Source organism: Ambystoma mexicanum, chromosome 6p, assembly GCF_040938575.1.
Source record: "Ambystoma mexicanum isolate Mex_15411 chromosome 6p, UKY_AmexF1_1, whole genome shotgun sequence".
NCBI lineage: Eukaryota > Metazoa > Chordata > Amphibia > Caudata > Ambystomatidae > Ambystoma > Ambystoma mexicanum.
Window position 1 is genome coordinate 231,287,103 of NC_090935.1, and position 20,610 is coordinate 231,307,712.

Below are 20,610 nucleotides of genomic sequence, written 5' to 3' on the forward strand. Positions count from 1 at the left end.
TTGCAACAATGGATCTACACATGTTCATTTTCTACATGTGGATTTCACAAAATGCGGTTTTCCTTGCATTTGCCTTCTGAAGTCTTTTCTAGCTCTGGTCAGTTTCTGTACACAGGAATATGCCTGAAAAATTGTTTCTTGTGTAATTGACATATAGCTAGAGAGAGAGAGAGCTTTGTTTTTCAGTACTTTGCCTGGGTTAATTTGTTTCCAAAGTGAATCCCATTCGTGCGTAATGAAATGAAATTGCTCTTCAAAGACTTTACTTGACAAAACAATGCCGTTCTGGGAGGGATGGCCCTCATTTGATGATGTTCAACATGAAATAGATGGACATGGATGTGTTTTACTTAGCACAAAACTGTGAGATGTTTAAAGAGGAAAATAGCACCGGTGTATGGTAGTTTTAAATACAGGACATTTTCTTGCGCAGTTTTGAGTTTTTGAGATGACAGAACAGCAGCGCTGAGCCATTCTGCCTTTGAATTCTTTTCTTTGGATTCACATGAAGAAAATAAAATTCATCCATTCTTTGTAGTGGCAGTGTTGAAAGCTTGCCAGACCTGCGCCAGGGAAAGAAAGCATCATGTAGAACAAAGCATTATGTATATGAAGCAAGAAGACAAGGCACACTTGTGTTAGTGACAGGGATTAGACAGTTTACAGTAGGCTTGCTTCTGTCCAATCCCTGTGACCTTTTACCTTTATAATGAAGGGGTCTCCTGATTCTTCCTTGATTTTTTTCCTGGACACCAAGAAGAAGCATTTTAGGAACCGTGTTGAGAGTGCAGTCCTTTCCAAGTTTCTATGCCATAGAAGGGAAGGCAGATGCATCAAAGGCAAAGGAGAGCGCTATCCTCCATCCTCACAGAACATTGGAGGCAACTGCTGTTTAAACCAAGGCCTGCCATGCTGCCAGTTGCACTGGAACCAGGCTCCTTACTGGAGGTGAAGGAACCCATCATGTGCTAACCAAACTCCCTGGAATGGGAGTGAAGAGGAACAAGAACTCACCTTGTCCTATAGCCTTGGTATTGATGAGACTTGCAGCATCCTGAGAAGTCCAGAGCAGCTAGGACTCCAAAATGTCCCTGAAAATGTCCCTGAACTGACTTGACCATGTTTGAAGCGTTCATACCGCAAAGGACATGTGGTACTGCATTTGGCACATTTATCGTCTTTCCCCAAACTGTAGAGGTTCCCCTCCTTCTCTATTGCCATCCACCCTTCCAACCACCCTTCCCCAAATGAACCACATCAACAATTCGAAACATCAAAACATCAACAACCTTGTCACTCGAGACGCTCAGCTGCTACCAAGCCACTATTGAAGGTGATGCCTCAACTCCTTCTCTGCATCTCAAAATAAATCGTACTTTTCCCTCCTCTCTTTCTCCACTACTTGCAGTAGACTCCATTCCTTGCAAGGGCCTATGTAGCAATCCCCCCAGACATATCCCCCACGTTAATCCCACAAAATATACAACCCTCAAGTTTTGCTCACCGCCTCTAACAGTATGTTTTTCAGTGATGGAGTGTTCATATTTTTTAATTTTCCTTGACCCTGATATTTTCCGCCTGTTGTCTGGCTGTAAGGAGGCCATCCGAAACGTCTTGCATTTCCTTTTGGCTGCCCATGCTCTCACCAGACCACTTCTTGGTTCAGATCACACAGGATCCGGGCTATGATCTATGTGTCCCTTATCACATAGGGCTCCCCCTACATTCAAAGTGTAGAGAAAAGGAACAACCCATCTGCAGTGAATGCCTTCAGTTTGCCTGAGTTCTTTCCCACTGAAGAGGATTGCGAGATTTGGCTATTGTTCAGTATTAGGCTACGCCCCTGTGCTAATGACATTTCACCACTACTGCTCTCAATTCTGCCCTGTTGCTCACACCACTGCGAATCTATCAAATGTGATATCCTGGGACTGGGAATTTTCCATTTCCAATAGTCCTAACAGCATTTTCCTTCACTCTTATTTCCAGGGTCGTTTTGGTTTCACTATCTCTTTGGGAAAGGCCTATAATCCTGATGTTGTTCCTCCATTCTCTGTCATCCAGTTTCAGCCTGTTGTCTCTTTTCACTTTCTCTAGTACTTTAATCCTCATCTCAAACTGTGTCTTTAGTACGTCTGCTGATAGCTGGTTGTGTTCCAAAGCTTCGACCATGTTCTCGATCTTTTCCATCCTGCCCTTCATTTATGCCATTGAAGTCTGTACCTCTGCTCTTATAGCCTTTATTTCCACCGGAATGCTATGCACATCCGAGTGGAATCCTGACAGATCTTCTCCCCCAGCCTGACCCGATGAATCCACATCTACTGTGCTCTCTCAAGCATAAGAAATGGGTAAGGAACTTGGTGGGCTGCGGTGTCTGTCTCTGCAGCATGTCCCTCCGTCAGTTGCTCTGCAATCCCCTCAAAAACGTGAACAAGACCTCGAACATGCTCTTTTCTCCTGCCGTCACAGTGGTTGATGGTGGCCTTGCATCAGTAGGAAAAATGGGACTCCTATGATGGTTTTAATCACTCAATTGGATTATTTCTTGATGCAGCGACAGCGAATTGAAAGCTTGGTAAGCTCACGGGCACCCTTGTTTCTGGACCGGCAAACTAGGAATCTGCCTGCCAGAGCCACTGTGCCTGACAGGTCTGACCCTGCCGGGTGCAGCAGCAACGGTAGGCAGACCAGTCACGGAAACGCCTGCACCCTTAGCAATGGTGCTGGAAATTACTAGTCCCCGCTCTCATAGAGTCCTATGGTACTGTATGGGAATGGGGACTTACATTTTACCGGCTTCTGACTTCCCGAGCCGCCGGACCTGGAATCTCCTGGTAGCACAGGGTAGGGTTACCGCCGGACTCGTAATGAGGCCCAAATTCATAATGCACAAAACAGTGTCCGCCCCTATCAACAGTTCCTAGTTATACCCGCAAAATTATGGAAATAGTATTGACCCCTACCCCTCTGACCCAAGCAGCGTGCCACACCCCTGAGGATCACTCCCCCTCCCCGGGCATAAAAACCTGGCTCCGCCACTACCTTCCGCCTGTCAACAAGTATAGTATGGCACCAAATCCGCATTTCCCAGTTGAAGAGATTCATACACACTGCCCAATCTCACCTCAGCCACCATGAACCTCCCATTGAAACAACCCCAATACACCCAGATCCTTCCCTGGTCATTACTCGTCATTTCATTATAACTTCTAAATAAAGCAAATAAAACAGTATTCAGTGCTGCCCTAATGGTAAAGTCCATTTTGGGTACAACCTTTGAGTTGGCAAAGTGGTTCTCCATGAATCAATGTTACAAATCAGGGTCTGCTCCTAAATGGGTGTGCCTGGTGAGAAGGGGAGAAAGAGAAGGGACTGCTAACTGCTTGTAGGGGCCAAAGTATGCAAATCTATGCCTGTTCCAAAACACCAGTATTACATATTTATAATAATATTTACGAAATATTTCACATCCATTTCCCAGTGAGGAACACATAATCAGTAAATGCTGTTGAGTCAGCACAACATGGACACCTACAGTATGTGGAATGGAGAAATGTGGGCATATATGTATTCCCAACATTGAGAATCTGCAGCACCAAATATGGCAGCTTAAATTTGAACACATAGCAATATAAATTAAAAGAAATTAAGCATACGAAAGATAAATAAAGGAAGACTAGGAACATGATATTTTATTGCTTCTTAATGGAGAAGTTATACTCTAAATTCGTTGTTGTAATCTAAGAAATGGTTCTCACAAAATAATGAAAATGATCACAGTGTATTTAGTTATATAACAAGAACCAATTCAACCTGTGAGACCTACAAGCACTCCTTGGACGTGCAGAAGAACGCTGAATGCTTGGCCTAACATCAGTGTGATAACATTTCAAGCTGACAACAAAGAGATTGGTAATTATTTGTATGTTGCAACATGCAACTAAATCTTACAATAGCTGACAATTAGTTTGTGATTGCACAAGATAAAACAAAACCCATGATAGCATGTATAGATTATGCAGAAATAAAAGTAACTGGAATCCACTGATCTAGTCAACGTATACATATTATGTTAACTATAGCAACTGTTCAAGTATATGATCCACAGCTTGAGGGAAGCTGTCACATATTAAATAGGGAGCTGGATCAATTTTCTCTTCATCACCCGCTCGATATTTCCCTGTAATAAAAGTAAAGAAAAACAAAGTAATTAAGATTTGAAAATCCTGTGAAGATAGATATATGGATACACAAATCAGCAACCACCAATGTTTGAATGATAGTCAGGCAACAAGCAACTAAACACAAGCCACAGTCAAATTTAGGGAGAATAGGATAAATGTAAGGAACTGAGGATGGTTATGAAAAAGTCATCCCTATTTAAGCTAAAATACTGGTGTCTTAGATTCATTCTAATTACATTGAGATGGAGAACAGATCATAAAGTTATGAAAATATGTAGCAATATCTGCAGAACGTACATTTCAGAAAGGTTTCAGTAGTATGTTGGGGTTACGGCTGTAACAAAAATGAGGTTGATTAATAAAGCAAAACATCACTTACACCTACTTTGGATGTGTAATGTATGTATTTGTAAACTCTTCCCAAATAACAAAAGAAATAATAATAATAATGTGAAGTCGTGGGCTAAGTCTACAGTGCAGTTGTGCAGTTCTGTGGTGAGTGGTGGAGTCTGGACTCAGTTGTGGCTTTCACTGGAATTCAGTTTCATACTAGTGCATCTCTAGTATCCCTATGGGAGACCATAGGGTTAATTCAAAATATGACTTGAGGGGTCGCACCAAAGAGGCCCTCCCCTCAACTGCAACAGAATTAGCTGCTTTGTCATTTGCAGGAGACTTTACAACAGATGTTCCATTATCATCGGCCCCAGACCCTGGATTTCTCATTGGCAATGTATCGTGCCATACAATTGCCTTTATCGGTCTCCCCTCCTCCCGCTCTTTCTAACCGTGAAATTGAACTAGATGGGCCCTTTCATGGGGTTAAAATTAAAAAATCGGGAGTTGGAGCGGACAGTGGTGCTGGGGCAGAAAAGAAATAAAATTAATACCCACGATGCCCAGCAACCATCCACCTCAGGAGTTGTCTGCTTTTAATCAACAGTGCACTAAACCTTGTCAAAAATCTATTACAGCTATGGAGAAGAATGCTTTGGTGCAACCAGTGGCAAATGAGGTGGGGTCGGAAAATAAAGAAGATGAGGATTTTTATTTGAATATGCCACCCTATATTTTCAGAAGCGCCTGATTCAGAATCAGAGCCCATCGTAGACTGGCAAATTTGATTGAGAACTTGGATAACTCAGTAATTGTAACATCGGATCCCATTCTACTTGAATTAAATCAGGTGTTAAGTGCCCTGCTCTCATAATAAAGGAACTTATATTGTGTATTTCAATCCCATGCAGACTCATTCGACTTAATATGGGGAAAAGTCAAAATAATGGGTAACGTGAATGTGCAAACTAAACAACAGTTTAGCAGCAGGAAGGTGATACATGTTGAGATTGTTTCCAAAGAGCTATTGACCTAAATGCTATTTCGAAATCCAATAGGGCTGATGTTATTTTAGTTGAGCCCTGCCCAGAAAAGGTGGGGGCTGACTCCCAGGTGTCCCCGCCACCCGCCAAATGTAAGAAAAAACAGCAAGGCAAACAGGTAAGAAAAACCAAGAATGAAAAATTGCCTAAGATAACCAATGTGACCACTAATCTTTCTTTAAATCTCTCACCCTTCCTACACGTACTGAATAAATCCTGCAAAGTGCGGGGAAAGACATATCCCCTTCCCTCCTCATAAACAGATTGTAGAGGTTTTACAGAAGCTCTACATCCAAGAGGTGAATGTGATGACGCAACAAGAGGTCACTTCTAAGGATGCTGCGGTACAAACCGTGTTTTGTATTGAGCAAAAAATACAAGCAACATGACTCTAACTGTCACCCCTTTGAGTGAGGTAGATAACCACTGGAGGTTGCTAGATCGAGCCCCGGGGGGAGGGTATGTAGCACTGACCTGCCGGGTGCAATGGCACCCGCCAGCAGAGCTTTCACAGAAGCAATGGTGCCGGTGCTTCCGTGTCCCCATTCCTATGGGACTCCATGGGAATAGGGGCTAACATTTTCCGGCGCCTGACTTCCCAATCCGTCGGGACCTGTAATGTCCCAGTGGCACCGGGAAGTCCGGCACCGGAAAAGTGCAACAGCGGGTTACTGCCGGACTCCAAATGAGACCTACTGTGTTCGTGTTTCACAGCAAAAACAATTGTGTAGCATTTAAAGATTGGAGTGTGACAAAGTGTTATTTCAAGATGCGAGTGTGACAAAGTGTTATTTCAGTCTATTTTTATATGCCCAGTTTAAGAGCAGTTTTTAAATACCAAATATGGCCAATATTGTCAAGTATAATGAATGCAGCTACATAGCACCAATGTTGAATCTATGTACTTTTAGTACATATTCATTTACGGTTGCCCCACACGCTTTTAACATGGACAACATGCATCTCTTTTGCAATCCCTGCATTTTATGCTTTGCAAAATGTAATTTATTTACATAGGGAGCAAGGAAAACAATGCCATCCAATGCCGCCTTCTATATAGCGACAATGAGCACGAGGACCACTCTAGGTCAAGTTGTGAACTTATAACACACACATGCACACGTTCACACGTTTCTTACCTGTTCTTACTAGAATACCTAGCATTCCAGAATTCTGTGCCCCGCCAACGTCATCCCTGCAATCCTAAAATGCAAAGAGAACAACGAAAACATAGTAGGTAGATCCATGCAAGCAAAGATCTATGCAGTAATTAAACATGCACATAACCTTTGTGGGCATTTAAACGTTCTAAGTGCTAAATACGTTTCTACTTGGCGACATGTTGTTTGGGAAGATACCCTTGGAGGGTCTTCTTCCACTTCCGCCAGGACCAGTGGGAGTGGACACGGTGGTGGAGAGGTTGCTGCTTCTTCGCTCTGGTTTCATTTGGTAGAGGGTGCCACCTGAGTTCTATGTGTCCACAGGCTGTGGTGGGGACTCAAGCTAGTTTCAGGCCCAGGGACCACTAGGCAAGTTGGTGCAGTAATGCACATTTTATTACTGCATGGGATGCAGGGGTAGTTGTATTAGAGGGCTGAGAAAGAAATACATACACAATAAATAAATAAGAAAATATGTTTAAAACAAAGAAATTGGCAGTTAATTAGTCCAAGAAGGTGGCCAGCACATACCTCAACATGGGATTTCTATTGAGATGCATTAGTATGGAAATTGATCAGGGTGTGGGCGTGTCACCGTACGAATAAGTGGAACTGCACACGCTGGCTGGCTGTCCTGCCAAATTATACAGTTATTTGCATTTCGTTCAGTGAACGTGGAACTTAGCTGAGCCAGGCAGGCAGAAATGAGAAGGTGCATAGAGTCTGAAAATGTGTCACTTGGCTTGTGAAATGACACTTATAAGTAGTTACAAGCGGGACTAAACCTTCCTATTTCTTTTGTCTGCTGGAGTCTTTGACTCTACTCTTTCATTTTCAACCCACATCTCCTGCTTCTTTTCCCACATCAGTGAAAAGAAGTGCAATCAGAGTCAGAAAGGGGAGTAAAGAAGAGAAAGAAGAGGAGAGAGCAGGAGAGGAAGACAATAGGGAGTCAGGTGGGAAATGGATGGGAAGGACGAGCAAACGTAAAAGAGTGACTTTAACAGAGAAGTAATGGGCAAAGTCCTGGGATGAAAGAGGTGTCAGGAGGAGGGAAAGCTAGATATGGCAAGAGGTTCAAATCAGCACTGAGGAAGATGAGACAAAGAAAGAGGGAGATCAGAAAAATATAGTTTTTAGCTGCAGGTAAAAGTAATTAGGAGAAAAGAGGAGTCGTAGAAGTAAAGTTGAGTCATACGATGCGTGCAATGAGGAGAGGGAGAAGCAAGGTCATCAGGGGATTGAATTTTCTCCACCATCTCTCGGCAAAGAGAAAGAAGACACGAGGAAAGACAGAGCTGGGGACAATGGGTCCAAGAGGGACTAAAGGGTCGAGAAGGCAGGGGAGAATCAAGAGTAGAGAGGAGGTCAGTGATAAGAACAAAGGCTGTGGAATAGGCTGAATGAGGCAAAAGCTCGCTAAGAGAAGGGAAACGAGAAAGAAGCGCTGACAAAAATAAGAAAATATCTAAGAGGTATAAGTTGCAACAAAGGAAAGTAGAGTTAGGAGCAGAAGTATAGTCAGAGAGAGCGAAAGAAAGAACTGATTTGCAGAGTATATTTGAGAAGCAGAAAGAGAGGGCAGGAGGTAAAGAAACAAAATGGGATTGAGAGAAAATCCATGAACATGAGTATAGGATGGATCGGCAGAGAGAAGATAAGAGAAGAGAAATACAAGACGAGGAAACTTGCTTAGGTAGTAGCAAGATGAAGATCACAGTAACCAATGACCAAACATGGATAGTCGAGAAGTAGGAGAAGAGAGGACAAAGAGGTCTGCAGATAATCCAAAAGGTCAATAAAAAGGTTTACAATAATAGGCAAAATGGAATTTGAAGGCAGAGTATGAGGGAAGATTAGGGAGGGGTGGAGAGCGGGACCAAGAAGATTGGAATAAGATTCCAGTGCCACATCCTTTGCCACAAAGGCTAGCAGAATTACAGAAATTTGAGAGAGGGGAAGAAAAAGCTGCAGCCATAACCAAAGTCTCTGTTAATCAGAGAATTTGAAGATTTAACCTAAGTAATAGATCAAGGACAAAATGGGCTGTATTACTGACTGAACTGGCATTGCATAGTCCGATCGATAATGAAGGAGATACAGAAGGAGAGATAACAAGATTGATCAAGTTCGCTTCAGTAAATAAGCGACTTCAGCGCCTAACAGAGTGAGCAGAGTGACATACAGAGACAAAGAAGGACGTTGGTAAAAACAGAAAAAGTAAATGCAAGTTAAAATGAGAAAGCACACAGGTGAACCAGCAGTGGTAGAGAGTGTGAAACAAGGTGCCTAGGTAGAGTTGAACATTTGATATGCAAGGCCCATGAACCCAGGGTCAGGGGGCGCCCAAAGAAAAAATGGGATAGAGATAGCATTAAAAGAAAGAAGGGAGGAAAATAGGATTACTGCAGATGGGCACAACCAAGCACAGAAAGGGGAGATGTTGCACTTAAAGGTGACGTTCTTCAAGATGGACACCTAGCGTGAGCACTAACTTGGATTACAGAAGAAATACAACATCAGGGGCAGCGCACCAAGATGGGAGGGAGGAAAAAGAACCTTGGTTCTTAAAGGCATGGAAGCATGGACGCAGCAAAGAGTACTACGTATAATAGGGCAGCATATCCTGTGAACCTGCGTCGCTCAAAACTGCAGCCTTGTCCTGGGAGGCCTTTGTCGCAGAGGGCCTGAACCTCGGTTCATATAGGCACAGAAGCGTGGACGTATCGAAGCGTGGTATGTATAATCAGGCAGCATCTCCTGCGCACCTGCGTCCTCAACAGCGCAGCCTTGTCCTGCATATGCGTTTCTCCCCCTGCAACCGATCCTCGCACCCACACGCTCTCATCTTTTTTCTTCTTATGCATGCTCTCTCGCAACTTAGGATGCGTATGCTCCCCGCAACATGAGGCCGCATGCTCTCCCCGCTTCCCTAGTGGCGTGCTTGCACTCCCATCGTAGGTCCCTGCATCCTATTCACGTGCGCGCGATACCTCGCAACTTGCCGCATGCGCTCCCTTGCTTCTCTAGCCGTGTGCGCTCCCTCACATTGAAGACCTCAGCATCCTGTTCGCATGTGTGCACTCCCTTGCTTCTCTAGCTGTGCGCGCTCCCTTGCTTCTCTAGGTGCGTGTGCTCCCTCGCATTCTAGGTCCCTGCATTGTTTTCCTGCTCCCCGTGTTCCCTTCCTTCCTCTATCATCCTAGCCCTTACCTTTCTCGATCTATTATGTACTGTTTTTGACTTTGTGTTGTTCTCCACGTTTTGTGGTATTACATTGCCTGCATTCTTCACTTCTAGGATCCCTGTTGTGCTCTGTGTTTTGCTTTTGGTTCTGTATTACATCTGCATTCTTTACTTCTAGGTTCCCTGTTGTGCTCGGTGCTTTGCTGTTGGTTCTGTATTGCATCTAATTTGTAGGTCCGTTGTTCTTGTACTTTGTTGTACTCCCCTCCCTTTTGTGTCCCCCCTTGTGCCTACCTCCTGCCTGCCCCACCCCTGCGTGATCCCTCCCCTCGTTTCCTCCACGTACCCCCTATGGTGCGCTCTGTCTCTCCTATCTTCTCTAACTGCTTTTCTATCGACTATCCTATCCCTCTCACTCAGTATGGCTGGAAGAAGTTCAAAGGGGACATCCTGGTCTCCAACCCAGGCCTCCCTATCGCTGATATCTACAATAGTGCTTCCTCCAGACGGACCCTTACCGACATACTCTTTGTTGTTCCCTCTCCAGGCCAATGGTCCCCCCCCATATGGTCTCTGTTCTCAATCCTTTTCCCTCTTCTCCCAATAATGGTGGCACCCGGTTGAAGGCCCTCCTGGTCCCCTTCCACTCCTCTAAGACCATCCTTAATGTTTACTTAAATTGAACCGTCTTGGTCCAGGGCCCTCAGGCCAATCACCTCCTTCTTGATAGATGCTTCCCACGCCATATCAACTTCCTTTCCACTCCTGCTATCCCTTCTTACCCCTCTCTGGCTCCTCTGCCGCCCTTCTCCTCGGCCACCTCTTCGGCACCCCTGCTGCTTCTCTGGCCACACTGTTGCCTCGCTCCTTTGCCACCCCTCTGACAATCTCCCCTCCCCTCCCCCCCTCCTCCCCTCCTCTCTGACTCTGCAGGGCACACCCAGGATGTTCTGATTTCATCAGACCTTCCCTTCTCTAACCCTCTCACCAATCCTCTCTCTTGAAGTGACCACTTTCTCCTTTCCTCCCACCTCTCTCTACCCCTCAGGCCAAGTCAACTCCAGCACTGCCACCTACCTTCTCGGTCATCCGACCCATGAAGCGTGTGTCAGTTAAGGCTTTTGCCGCTACTTTCTCGCCTCCTCCTGCTCCATTGGCTGACTCCCACCCTGACACAGCCCCCTCTAACCATCATCTCTCTATCTCTAACACGCTGGATGTCCTTGCCCCTGTCATGAGGATCCGCTTGAAGCCCAAATCCAAGTGCAACTCTTGGTAAAATTCTGACCTCACCACCCTTAAACGCAAGTGTAAGGTGGCAGAGAGGCAGTGGTGTGCATCGGGCACAATCCCTGACAAAATGGGCTGCCGCCTACTCCAAAGGCATTACAGACTCTCTGTCCTTCCTAAGAAGAGAGCCTACATCCAAGCCCGCCTCTCTGAGGCTTTCAAAAACTCGGCCGAACTTTTCAGAATATGCAAGTAGATGGACAATCCTGCTGCAGTCTCTACCTCTCCTATTTGCTCCCAGGCCCTCTGCACAGCCTTGGCTTCCCATTTCACCACTAAAACTCAGGACATCCTGCCCACCCTCTCTTCCTCTACCTCCTCTTCCTCTATCACTCCTTGCCCGTCAGAGGCTGTCTCTCCTTCTCCTTCCTCGTCCTTTCCTCTGTTCACCCCTGACAATGTTTCTAGTCAAGTCTGATCTATTAAAGTCTCGTCTAAGCAGGCTCTCCCCTGCTCATCCAGAACCATCAAGGACCCCATCGATACCCTTGCGCCATCCTTGGCCGAATTCTGTAATCACTCATTTGCCACTGGAACTTTACCTTCCCCACTCAAGCACTCCCCCTTGTGCACCCCCTTCTAAAGAAGCCCTCGGCCGATCCTTCGTCTCTGACTAACTATCGCCTGATCTCCATCACTCCTTTCCTGGGCAAACTCCTGGAAAAGCTGGATATCTCACAGCTTAATCTGCATACTGAATCTGTTGGTTGTCTCAACGACCACCAGTCTGGCTTCAGGGCTGCCAGAAGCACAGAAACTGCTTTCCTGAATACCCATGAAGACCTGCTCTCCAGTCTTGACTTCTGGCCTCCTTCTCCTCGCTCTATCCTCTGCTTTTGACACAGTCAACCATGCCATCCTGCTCAATCAACTCTGTGGCAACCTAGGTATCAGTGATCAGGCTCAGGCCTGGTTGACCTCCTTTCTCACCGACTGAGCCTCTCAGGTCCAATTGGGGTCTTTCCTCTCTTCTATCTCTCTCTACGTGTGGTGTTTCACAGAGGTCTAACCTCTCTCCCTGGCTTTTCAACTACTACCTGGCACCTCTTGCCCACTGCATCGCTACTTTGTGTTCCAATTTCCATTGTATTTTTTTTGGAACCATTTTTATTATTTTCAACAACAAGACAAAACGAAAAGAAAAAAAAAAGAGTGAACAACAATTATACATTCCATGCCTCATGTACAATTTTGTGATGTGTCCACCGCCCCCCCCATTATCCCTCTCCCCTATCCCGAGCCTACCCCACATCACCACCTTCCACCCCCCTTTCTGAGGGAACCTCCCATCCCTCTCCCCCAGAAGAAACATCGTCCTCCAGGCATGTCTGATCAGACCCAGACAGTGTGGCTACTAGTTGCCTCCAGGCTATCAACATCTCCACTCATTCATCTCCACCTTTATTTACTGCTTCGCTCCACACCACCGTTTCCACATCCGCCCATTTCCGAAGATCCTGCCACGAGGCTTCTACTTTCGGTCTATTGCTTGCTTTCCAGCTCATAGCAATTCTGTGCTTAGCGAGTATGTAAGCCAAGTCTTTGAGTTTGCTTATGTGTTTCATTCTACGCGGCCTAGGGAACCCTCCTACCATGCATGGCTACATAGATTCCACCTCTAGACTTATCTCTTTACCCGCCAAGAGGTGGGCTACCTCCCTCCAGAATCTCCTTATTTCCAGGCATACCCAGAACATATGCACCAGTCCCGCATTCTCCTCCCCACATTTAGGACATGTTTGTATTCCCGCATTCTTAAACTTGCCTATCTTCTGAGGAGTCATATACGCTCTATGGGTAACATATAACTGGATTTGTTGTAACCTCATGTTCCTGGACACATTTTTGTGGTATCCCTGTACCCTCACCCACAGCCTGTCTCCAGCTTCCTCTTCCCAATCCCGTCTTAACTGGATCACCTCCTGCCCTACCCTTGACATCAGCAGTTCGTAGATTCAGGAGACCTCATGGCCTCCGTCTGACATATCATAAAATGTTTCTATGGCCGTGTTGGACTGACTCTCCAGCACTATTTCTGACCAAGTGCCTTTTATCTTCCGCACCAACCTAGTATAGGTGATGTACTGTCCCTGGTGTAAACGTCTGGATCACTTCCTTCCCCACCCTTGACATCAGCAGTTCGTAGATTCGGGAGACTGCATGGCCTCCTTCTGATACATCATAAAATGTTTCTATGGCCGTGTCAGGCTGACTCTCCAGCACTATTTCTGACCAAGTGCCTTTTATCTTCCGCACCAACCTAGTAGAAGTGATGTACTGTCCCTGGTGTAAACCGGTGTCTTCCACCAATATGTCAAACTCCACCGCCTTCCCATCCTGCCATTCATCCTCCAGCGTTGCTATACCGATCGGTTCCCAGTGCCTCCGGACCATCTTCCTCAATTGCTCATCCACTCCATTCACTGCCACTAGCGGCATCTGTGGGGAACACAGGAACCGGTTCTCTATGACCCGGCAAGCCCTTCGCAATATCTTCCATCCCAAATCTAACATTCTTGTCCCCCTGTCTCGTTGTGATATTGGCAACCATATCCATTCTTTCCGGAAAAACAGGACACATTCAGCCTTCAACAATCTGGACTCCGATGTGGAGTCTTCCGATAACCACCTCGCCACACATTTTAGTTGGATGGCCAGATAGTAAATCTCGAAGTTGGGCAAATTAATGCCCCCTTGATCGTACGTGTTTTGTAGTTCCATAATGCTATTCTGTTTCTACAGTTAAGTCATATGTACCCCCTACATATACTCTGGATTTTAGCAGAGAATCGCTTGGGTATTATATATGGTATATTCACAAAGTAGTGCAACAGCCTAGGCAGCACCACCATCTTTAACAGAGCCACTCTCCCAATCATGGTCAAGGGGAGCTTGGCCCAGAACCTCATGCTGTTTTCAATATTAGCCACCGCCTTCTCTGTGTTTTGTTTGTGTTCGGCCTCAACACTGTGATGTACATCAATGCCCAGGTATCTAAAGATCCCGGTCTCCCATTGTATTTGTCCAATTTCCACTGTTATGCAGATGACAGTTATCTCCCTTTCAGGTTCCCCTCAGCCACCTCTGCTCCTTCTCTCATACCAAACTGTCTGGTTGCAATTCAGGAATGGTGTGCCGCCAACGATCTCTGCCTCCTCATTGGGACACCTGCTCCCTCCTTTCCTCTCTCTCTCTCTGGACGCCTACTCTGAGCCCTCTCCTTCTCTTCTCACAACTCTGATGTCTCTAAGAAGTCAAACTATCAGCTGCACCTCGTCCGAGGTATTCTTCCTTTTCTTTTTTTCCCCCAGAAGCTCATTGTGTCCAGAGCTATGGTCCTCTCTAGGCTGGACTACTGCAACAGCCTCTTTGTAAATCTGCCTGCCTCTACTCTTCAACCTTTACAACTTATGCAGAACAGGACTGCAAGACTTGTCCTTGGCCTCAAACCCAGGGATCATATCTCTCCAGCCCTGAAATCTCTTCACTGGCCTCCTGTGGCTGCAAGGATCAAGTTCAAGACCCTCTGCATCATCCACAAGGCCTTCTGAGGCCTGGGGCCACTCTACCTCCAACTTTCTCTTCCAAAACATCTTCCTTCTCGAGTTCTCCCCTCATCCACCTCCAACTGTCTGAGGGTCAGACGCTTCTCCAAGCAGAGAGTTGGGGGCACCTCTCTCTCCTCGGCTACAGCCACCCTCTGGAACAGCCTACCTGCCTCTCTCAAACTTGACAGAACCACCTTCGGTCTGGAAGCAACTCAAGACTCAAGGTCACATGGATAGCCTCTGAACACGGGCCTAGGCTCCTGCATGTCCAGTTGCCCTCGTACTGCCTCCGGGCTCCCATAGCACTTAATGGTCTGTACCTGCAACCCTAAAGTCCCTTCTCTCTGCACTTATGAGCCACCCGCTGGCTGCACTTATTGAGTTACCTGCACTTCTCCCTTCCCCTCCCCCTTGCACTTCTCCCCTTCCATCTTCCCCGCACTTGCACAATCTGAATAACACAAGGCCTAATAAGATCGTTGTTTTGTCCTCCCTTTGTTTCCCCCTCCTTGTTTTGTTGCACCTAGAATCACTTGTGTACAGGCGTGTCATAAATGCCATACCATATCATATCATAAGGTAGGAGCCCTGAGCCGCAGCTGGAGAGTGCAAACCCAGATGGCAACTTCACACAAGTTCGACGTGATATTAAATGATAAAGACAGCTAAATGAAAAATTCAACATACTTCATACTTGCAGGAACTGTCTTTGAGAGTACTCCCTCAACACAAATGTAGTGCATTAATATGGTTAGTTTCTGAATATGATGCACAATTTACTAACAGGTTTCCTGTGATAGTCAGATCCTTAAATGAGGGTCACGTCAGAACTAGAGCCATATCATATCATCAAGAAAGAGCATGGTGTAACGAATCTAGCAATATCATCACTGCCTCCCTGGAGGGAAGCTTCCCCTCTGTGGGCAGGGAAAGGCAGAAGCTACCTGACACTGGCCCTGGGGGTGGCTACCTGCGGGAGGACCACATGAGGGAAGACAAACTCCAAGGAGGCAGAGTAAACTCACTGGATCAAAACAGACCTTTACTTATTTATTTTGGTAACACCCACTTGCTTCCCCCTCATACTTGTATCGCATATTGTAATGCAGGTGGAGAATCCACAATCATGACGGATCACCAACTTTACTTACATCCCACTCTACTGAATAACACTGAGAAGAGGAAGAGGGCTGGAGCAATGAAGATCACTAGAAGCGGAAAGCCGATGCTACATTCTAGTTGTTGGACAAAGTTAACAGGTGCCGGGACATTCAAATACAATGCACCTGAACAGACTAGGAGTCTCACTTCTCCCGATGCTGGTCGGAACACTGGAGAAAAGCAGGCTGCAGAGTCGAGTGGAGGAGCTGTTGAGAGTGCCATCCTTGGAAGTCGAGCAGTGCAAGATTTGTTGTGCTGGTGCCACGGACAGCAGGCGCTGTCAAAAGATTTTGTTGGGATGGGAGTAAAATGATTTTTTCGAGAGTAAAGATTGAATCTTATTCCCACTGGGAGTATTTAATAAGCGAGTACAGATATGTTTTAACTATTTTTGTTGGGAATGATTTTACTGTGCATTTTTTTTTGTATTTGCCTATTTTTAGGGAGTAAATGTGCTCGATATACCCCTTATCTGTACGGCTGGCTGTCAAGTAAAAAAGAATAATAAAACAAAATGCAAAGCAGGAACGAGGAGCCAGTGGGACGCTCTTCCAGCCAACAAGCCAGGAGAAGCGAGAACAGCGAGATGTGAGAGACGCTGAAGCCACCAAGAGCAGACACCGGTAAGCTCAGAGAGAGAGACTGGAATGGCAGGGCGCGTCAGGGCGGTTGCCACGTACCATTAACAAACCGGGTGAGCCCAAACAAGTGAGGTGGATAATTAAGCCAAGAAAGTAAGACTGTCGAAAAAGGGTCGCTGACGCAGCATACAAGAATAAGAATTTACTAGATAAAAGCAAAGTGCGAGTTTGGGACTTGCATCCATATACTGAGCCATATAAGAAAGCCCTGGCAGGAGAGGGAGCTAGGCATACAGCGAGTCAGGGACCCGCACCCAAGTCATAAAGTAAGAAAACCCTGGCAGGAGAGTAAACTAGGCATACAACGAGTCTGGGACTCGCACCCAAATGGCAAAATAAGAAAGTTCAGGCAAAAGAGTAAACCAGGCATACGGCGAGTCAGGAACTCACACCCAATCACGAGTGGTGTACCAGAGAAAAGGGGAAAGAGCCCTATGTGAACCGTGAAAAGGCGGAGAAAGCTTGGGACAGAGATACACTCCTTGAGCATGTGAATTGTTGGACTTGAGCATGTGAATTGTTGGACTTAATGTGAACTGTGAAAAAAGCTGAGAAAGCTCAGGAGCAGAGATCCCCTCCTTGATCTGTGGAATTGTGAAACCGTTGAAGGGAAGGATCAAATCTGTTCAGGTTGTTGAAAAGTGTAGCTCTACAGAGGATAAGATGAATACTGCATATCTGAAATTGCTGAACTGTGTAACTGGAGGAAACTCAGTGGAAGAGTCATCCCCCTTGAGGTTGTGGAGTACATTAAAGTGACATTGAAAAGCCAGAGAAATCCAAGGGGGAGGTGGAGGCCAGCTTTCTGGTGGATCTTTGATTTCCTTTTTTTCTTCACTTTAGAACTTTGTGTCTGAAACTTTAGAAAGAGGCTGCAGGTGTTCAGCATAAAGATGTCACCCATTTCACGTTATATTGAGTTTAGTGTGTGAGTGTCAGCTTAGGAGTTTGGACACATGACAGATGACTCTTTTGATGTGGACATTCGGACACCGACGTGCCTGAGTTTTGTTGAGGCTGGGAAACCCCTCCTAGAGTTAGGGATAGGTAGGATTTCCCCAAACCCCTCTTTTATTTTACCAATAAAAGTCTTTAACCAACATGAAAACTGTCACTGTGTCCGAGTCTTACTCTAGATCCCTCACATAAGACTGACATATAATTAAAGGAAAAATAGAGGTATATATCTTAGTGTGTGATAATATGGACCAGGGGGTTTGGAGTGGTGTTGGTACAACGGCTGTACAAAATTCAAAAGGAATACGCAGCATGATGTAACCAAGTCGCACTAGCTGGCCATTCTGTTAACTTGGTGGAAAGACTTTCATTTGGAAAGGTGGTGCAATCGAAAGGTAGTACAAGCTTGGTCCGACAATACTAACCTTATATGCGGGAATGGGTTGTGGTTTGAGACGACAGTGTGAAATTCTTTGCCAGATGATCTGGCGAATCTATCCTAGTCACCTAAATTAGCAGTAGTCATATTTTTAGAGAGCAGAAAATCAAGCAAAAGGCCTCTAAATGTTTCTGACAAAGATCTAGCTAAGTAAAACCAGTGGCTTCAGCTTATTTTATTATTGCATTCGAATGAATATTGTTAGACAGGCATGGTATCAAACAAACACAGACTCAAAAGGTGTTTGTTTTCAAACCTTTATTTACTAAGGTTAGGTTGGTGTAATGCCTGACTGGCCCTAACTCTAAAGGAAATGTTCCCTTAACTGATGTTTCTAAAGGCCGTCGATGTCTAATAGTCCAAAAGAATGATCCGGCTCTAAACATATGCTTACCCTCACTCTTTACAAAAATGTGTTTAGGAAGTCTTTAAAAATATAAAATAGTGGTTGAAATGAAAACAGGGAACTGAGATTGGTTCCAGGTGGTATTCTCACCTGGTCAATGCCACAGAAAGTAGTTCAATCAAAAAGGTGTGTTTGTAAAAAACCTTCTCCAGAGAGCCCTTGCAGTAAATACCTTCAGTGTCTTTGGGTTCGTTGCGGTTCCCTTCCCCAAGCTTCAACTTGTTGTTCCAAACATCACAGAAGAAATATAACAGCTCTTTTTGAAGCTATACAGGGTTCCCTTCCCAAGCTTCAATCAAAACAATGTTAGGCCTCTCAGGTCCCTTCCCCAAGCTCAGGCTCCTTTCAACTTGTCAAAGTTCAAAACATCACAGAAAGAAATATAATACAGTTCCTTTTGAAGCTTCTAAGGGTTCCCTTCCCCAAGCCTCAATCATTTCAACACTACAAAGCAATAAGTCTCCAACTTGGTTAGGCCTCTCAGGGTTCCCTTACCCAAGCTCCGGCCCCTACATTTTCCAACACAAATTCAGTTTTGTCAGGATGTACTTTGCTTTCTTTGTTAGGCCTCTCAGGGTTCCCTTCCCCTAGCTTATGCCCTTTTTAGTCTCAAACACCAGTTCAACTTGTCAGGATGTACCTTTCCTTTTGTACACAGTTTTTTCACACACACTTCACTTGTGGGGTACAATCAGAGACTTTAGAAACCGCCTGGTTCTTTGCTCCTCCTAGACGTGACCACTCTGATCTGTAACCCCTCTATCTTTATACCTTGCTCTTCCTTTTAAACCTTTCACCTCCAGGTGCTTCCTGCACCCATTCTTGCTTTCTTTGGCTTTCTCCTCGTGCACACTTGCAACTTCCCTTTTCTCTTCCTCTTGTTCCACTGTGCACTCTTGCACTTACATTTCCTTTCTTACCGCGCCTCTTGCACACTTTCACATACTTTCTCCTTTCTTATCGTGCCTCTTGCGCACTTTCACATATTTTCTCTTCCCGTTTTGTGCATCCTTGCATCTGTCTGTTGCTTTCTCGGTCCTCCCGCACGCTTGACACACTGTATTTCTTTATCGTGCATGCTCTGCAAAGGTCCCACTCTTCAAATGACTTTTCTTTACTTTTACTTTTCTTCTGCGCCGCTAACACATTTCCTTCTTTCTATTTCTCATCTTCTGCTTATTTCTCACACTTTTTGTCCTTCATACACTGTTAAACCTTTCGACTATGTGCCGCTTTAAAATGTTGTCTTTCTCCTGCTGCGCATCTGACAAATGCCCGCTCCTGAGTTTCTCTCTCTCTCACTCACTCACCAGGCAGCGTTGCATTGACAAGCGGTTCCTCTCGATACACGGAGTTGCGGGCAGGGTCTAACCACCAGCTCCTTAGATACCTTTGGTACTGGCACACGTCCCAATGGAATGAGGATTTCCCCAAAAACAACCAGCAGTATATAGGCTGCCTTACTCCGGCTCCTTGGTGGCACGGCTCCCTAGCAACACTGCAGCCCCTCAGAAACACATTGGTCAGCGTCTCTGCGTGCCATTCTACTCCAGGCTTTGCCTCCTGCTGCTCTCTGTTCCTTGGCTTCTAGGATCCTGACAGCATCCCCAGCTTGCTCTCCTTCTTGTGAAAGACCACACCTTTTATAGTTAAAAATAAGCCGAGTCAGGTGTCAGTAGTCATTATTAAATGCCTGACCGTACCTACTAGTGGGACAACTTGAGTTCTTTCTCTAGTAGGTTTCCCTTACTTTCCCCATGTTGTTTCTATGGGTAATCTTTGCTGTTCTTAGTTGCCTCCTCGTCGTCTCAGTATTTGTTGGAAATGGGGATTGGGGGATGGGGTGAGATTTAAAATACCCCATGAAGGCTGGGTGAGAGTAGGTTGGGGTATTATTGGGACTGGGGAAAGACCATGTCTCGCCCTGGGAAATCCACCTCCCAATCCCTTGTGACCCTCCACTCAGGTGATCCTCCCTTGCTTGTCCACCCCCAGGGTGGGAAGCCAAGAGCAATTACCCTTCCCTGTCCACCTGAATGGAAGATCCTGAGGGAGTAGGTGGGAGAACACTGTCAGGTTTCTCACAATATCTTTATCACTATTGCCCCAAAAGGCCCGAAATTATTTTAATAATGAATTCAGAAATACGATTGGCATGGGTTATTGTTGAACCTATAATCAATCATGAAAATACAAGATTCGATATTGGAGGGGGAGATAGCACCCGAGAACTGCTATAGGCACCAGGAATTTTGG

At 45.6% G+C, this 20,610-nt stretch overlaps 1 protein-coding gene across 3 annotated transcripts in view; it reads right to left on the reverse strand.

Moving 5' to 3' along the window:
* Window positions 1-3,669: 3,669 nt before the first annotated feature.
* The window catches only part of HDHD2 (haloacid dehalogenase like hydrolase domain containing 2), a 274,118-nt gene continuing 257,177 nt past the window's right edge, over window positions 3,670-20,610 (reverse strand). For all 3 annotated transcript variants that reach the window (XM_069626935.1, XM_069626934.1, XM_069626933.1), the window contains 2 exons: window positions 6,706-6,769; window positions 3,670-4,183 (listed from right to left, as the gene is read on the reverse strand). In XM_069626935.1, the coding sequence (XP_069483036.1) occupies window positions 4,080-4,183; window positions 6,706-6,769 (168 nt within the window). In that variant the 3' untranslated portion in view covers window positions 3,670-4,079. The remainder of the gene's footprint in view (window positions 4,184-6,705; window positions 6,770-20,610) is intronic.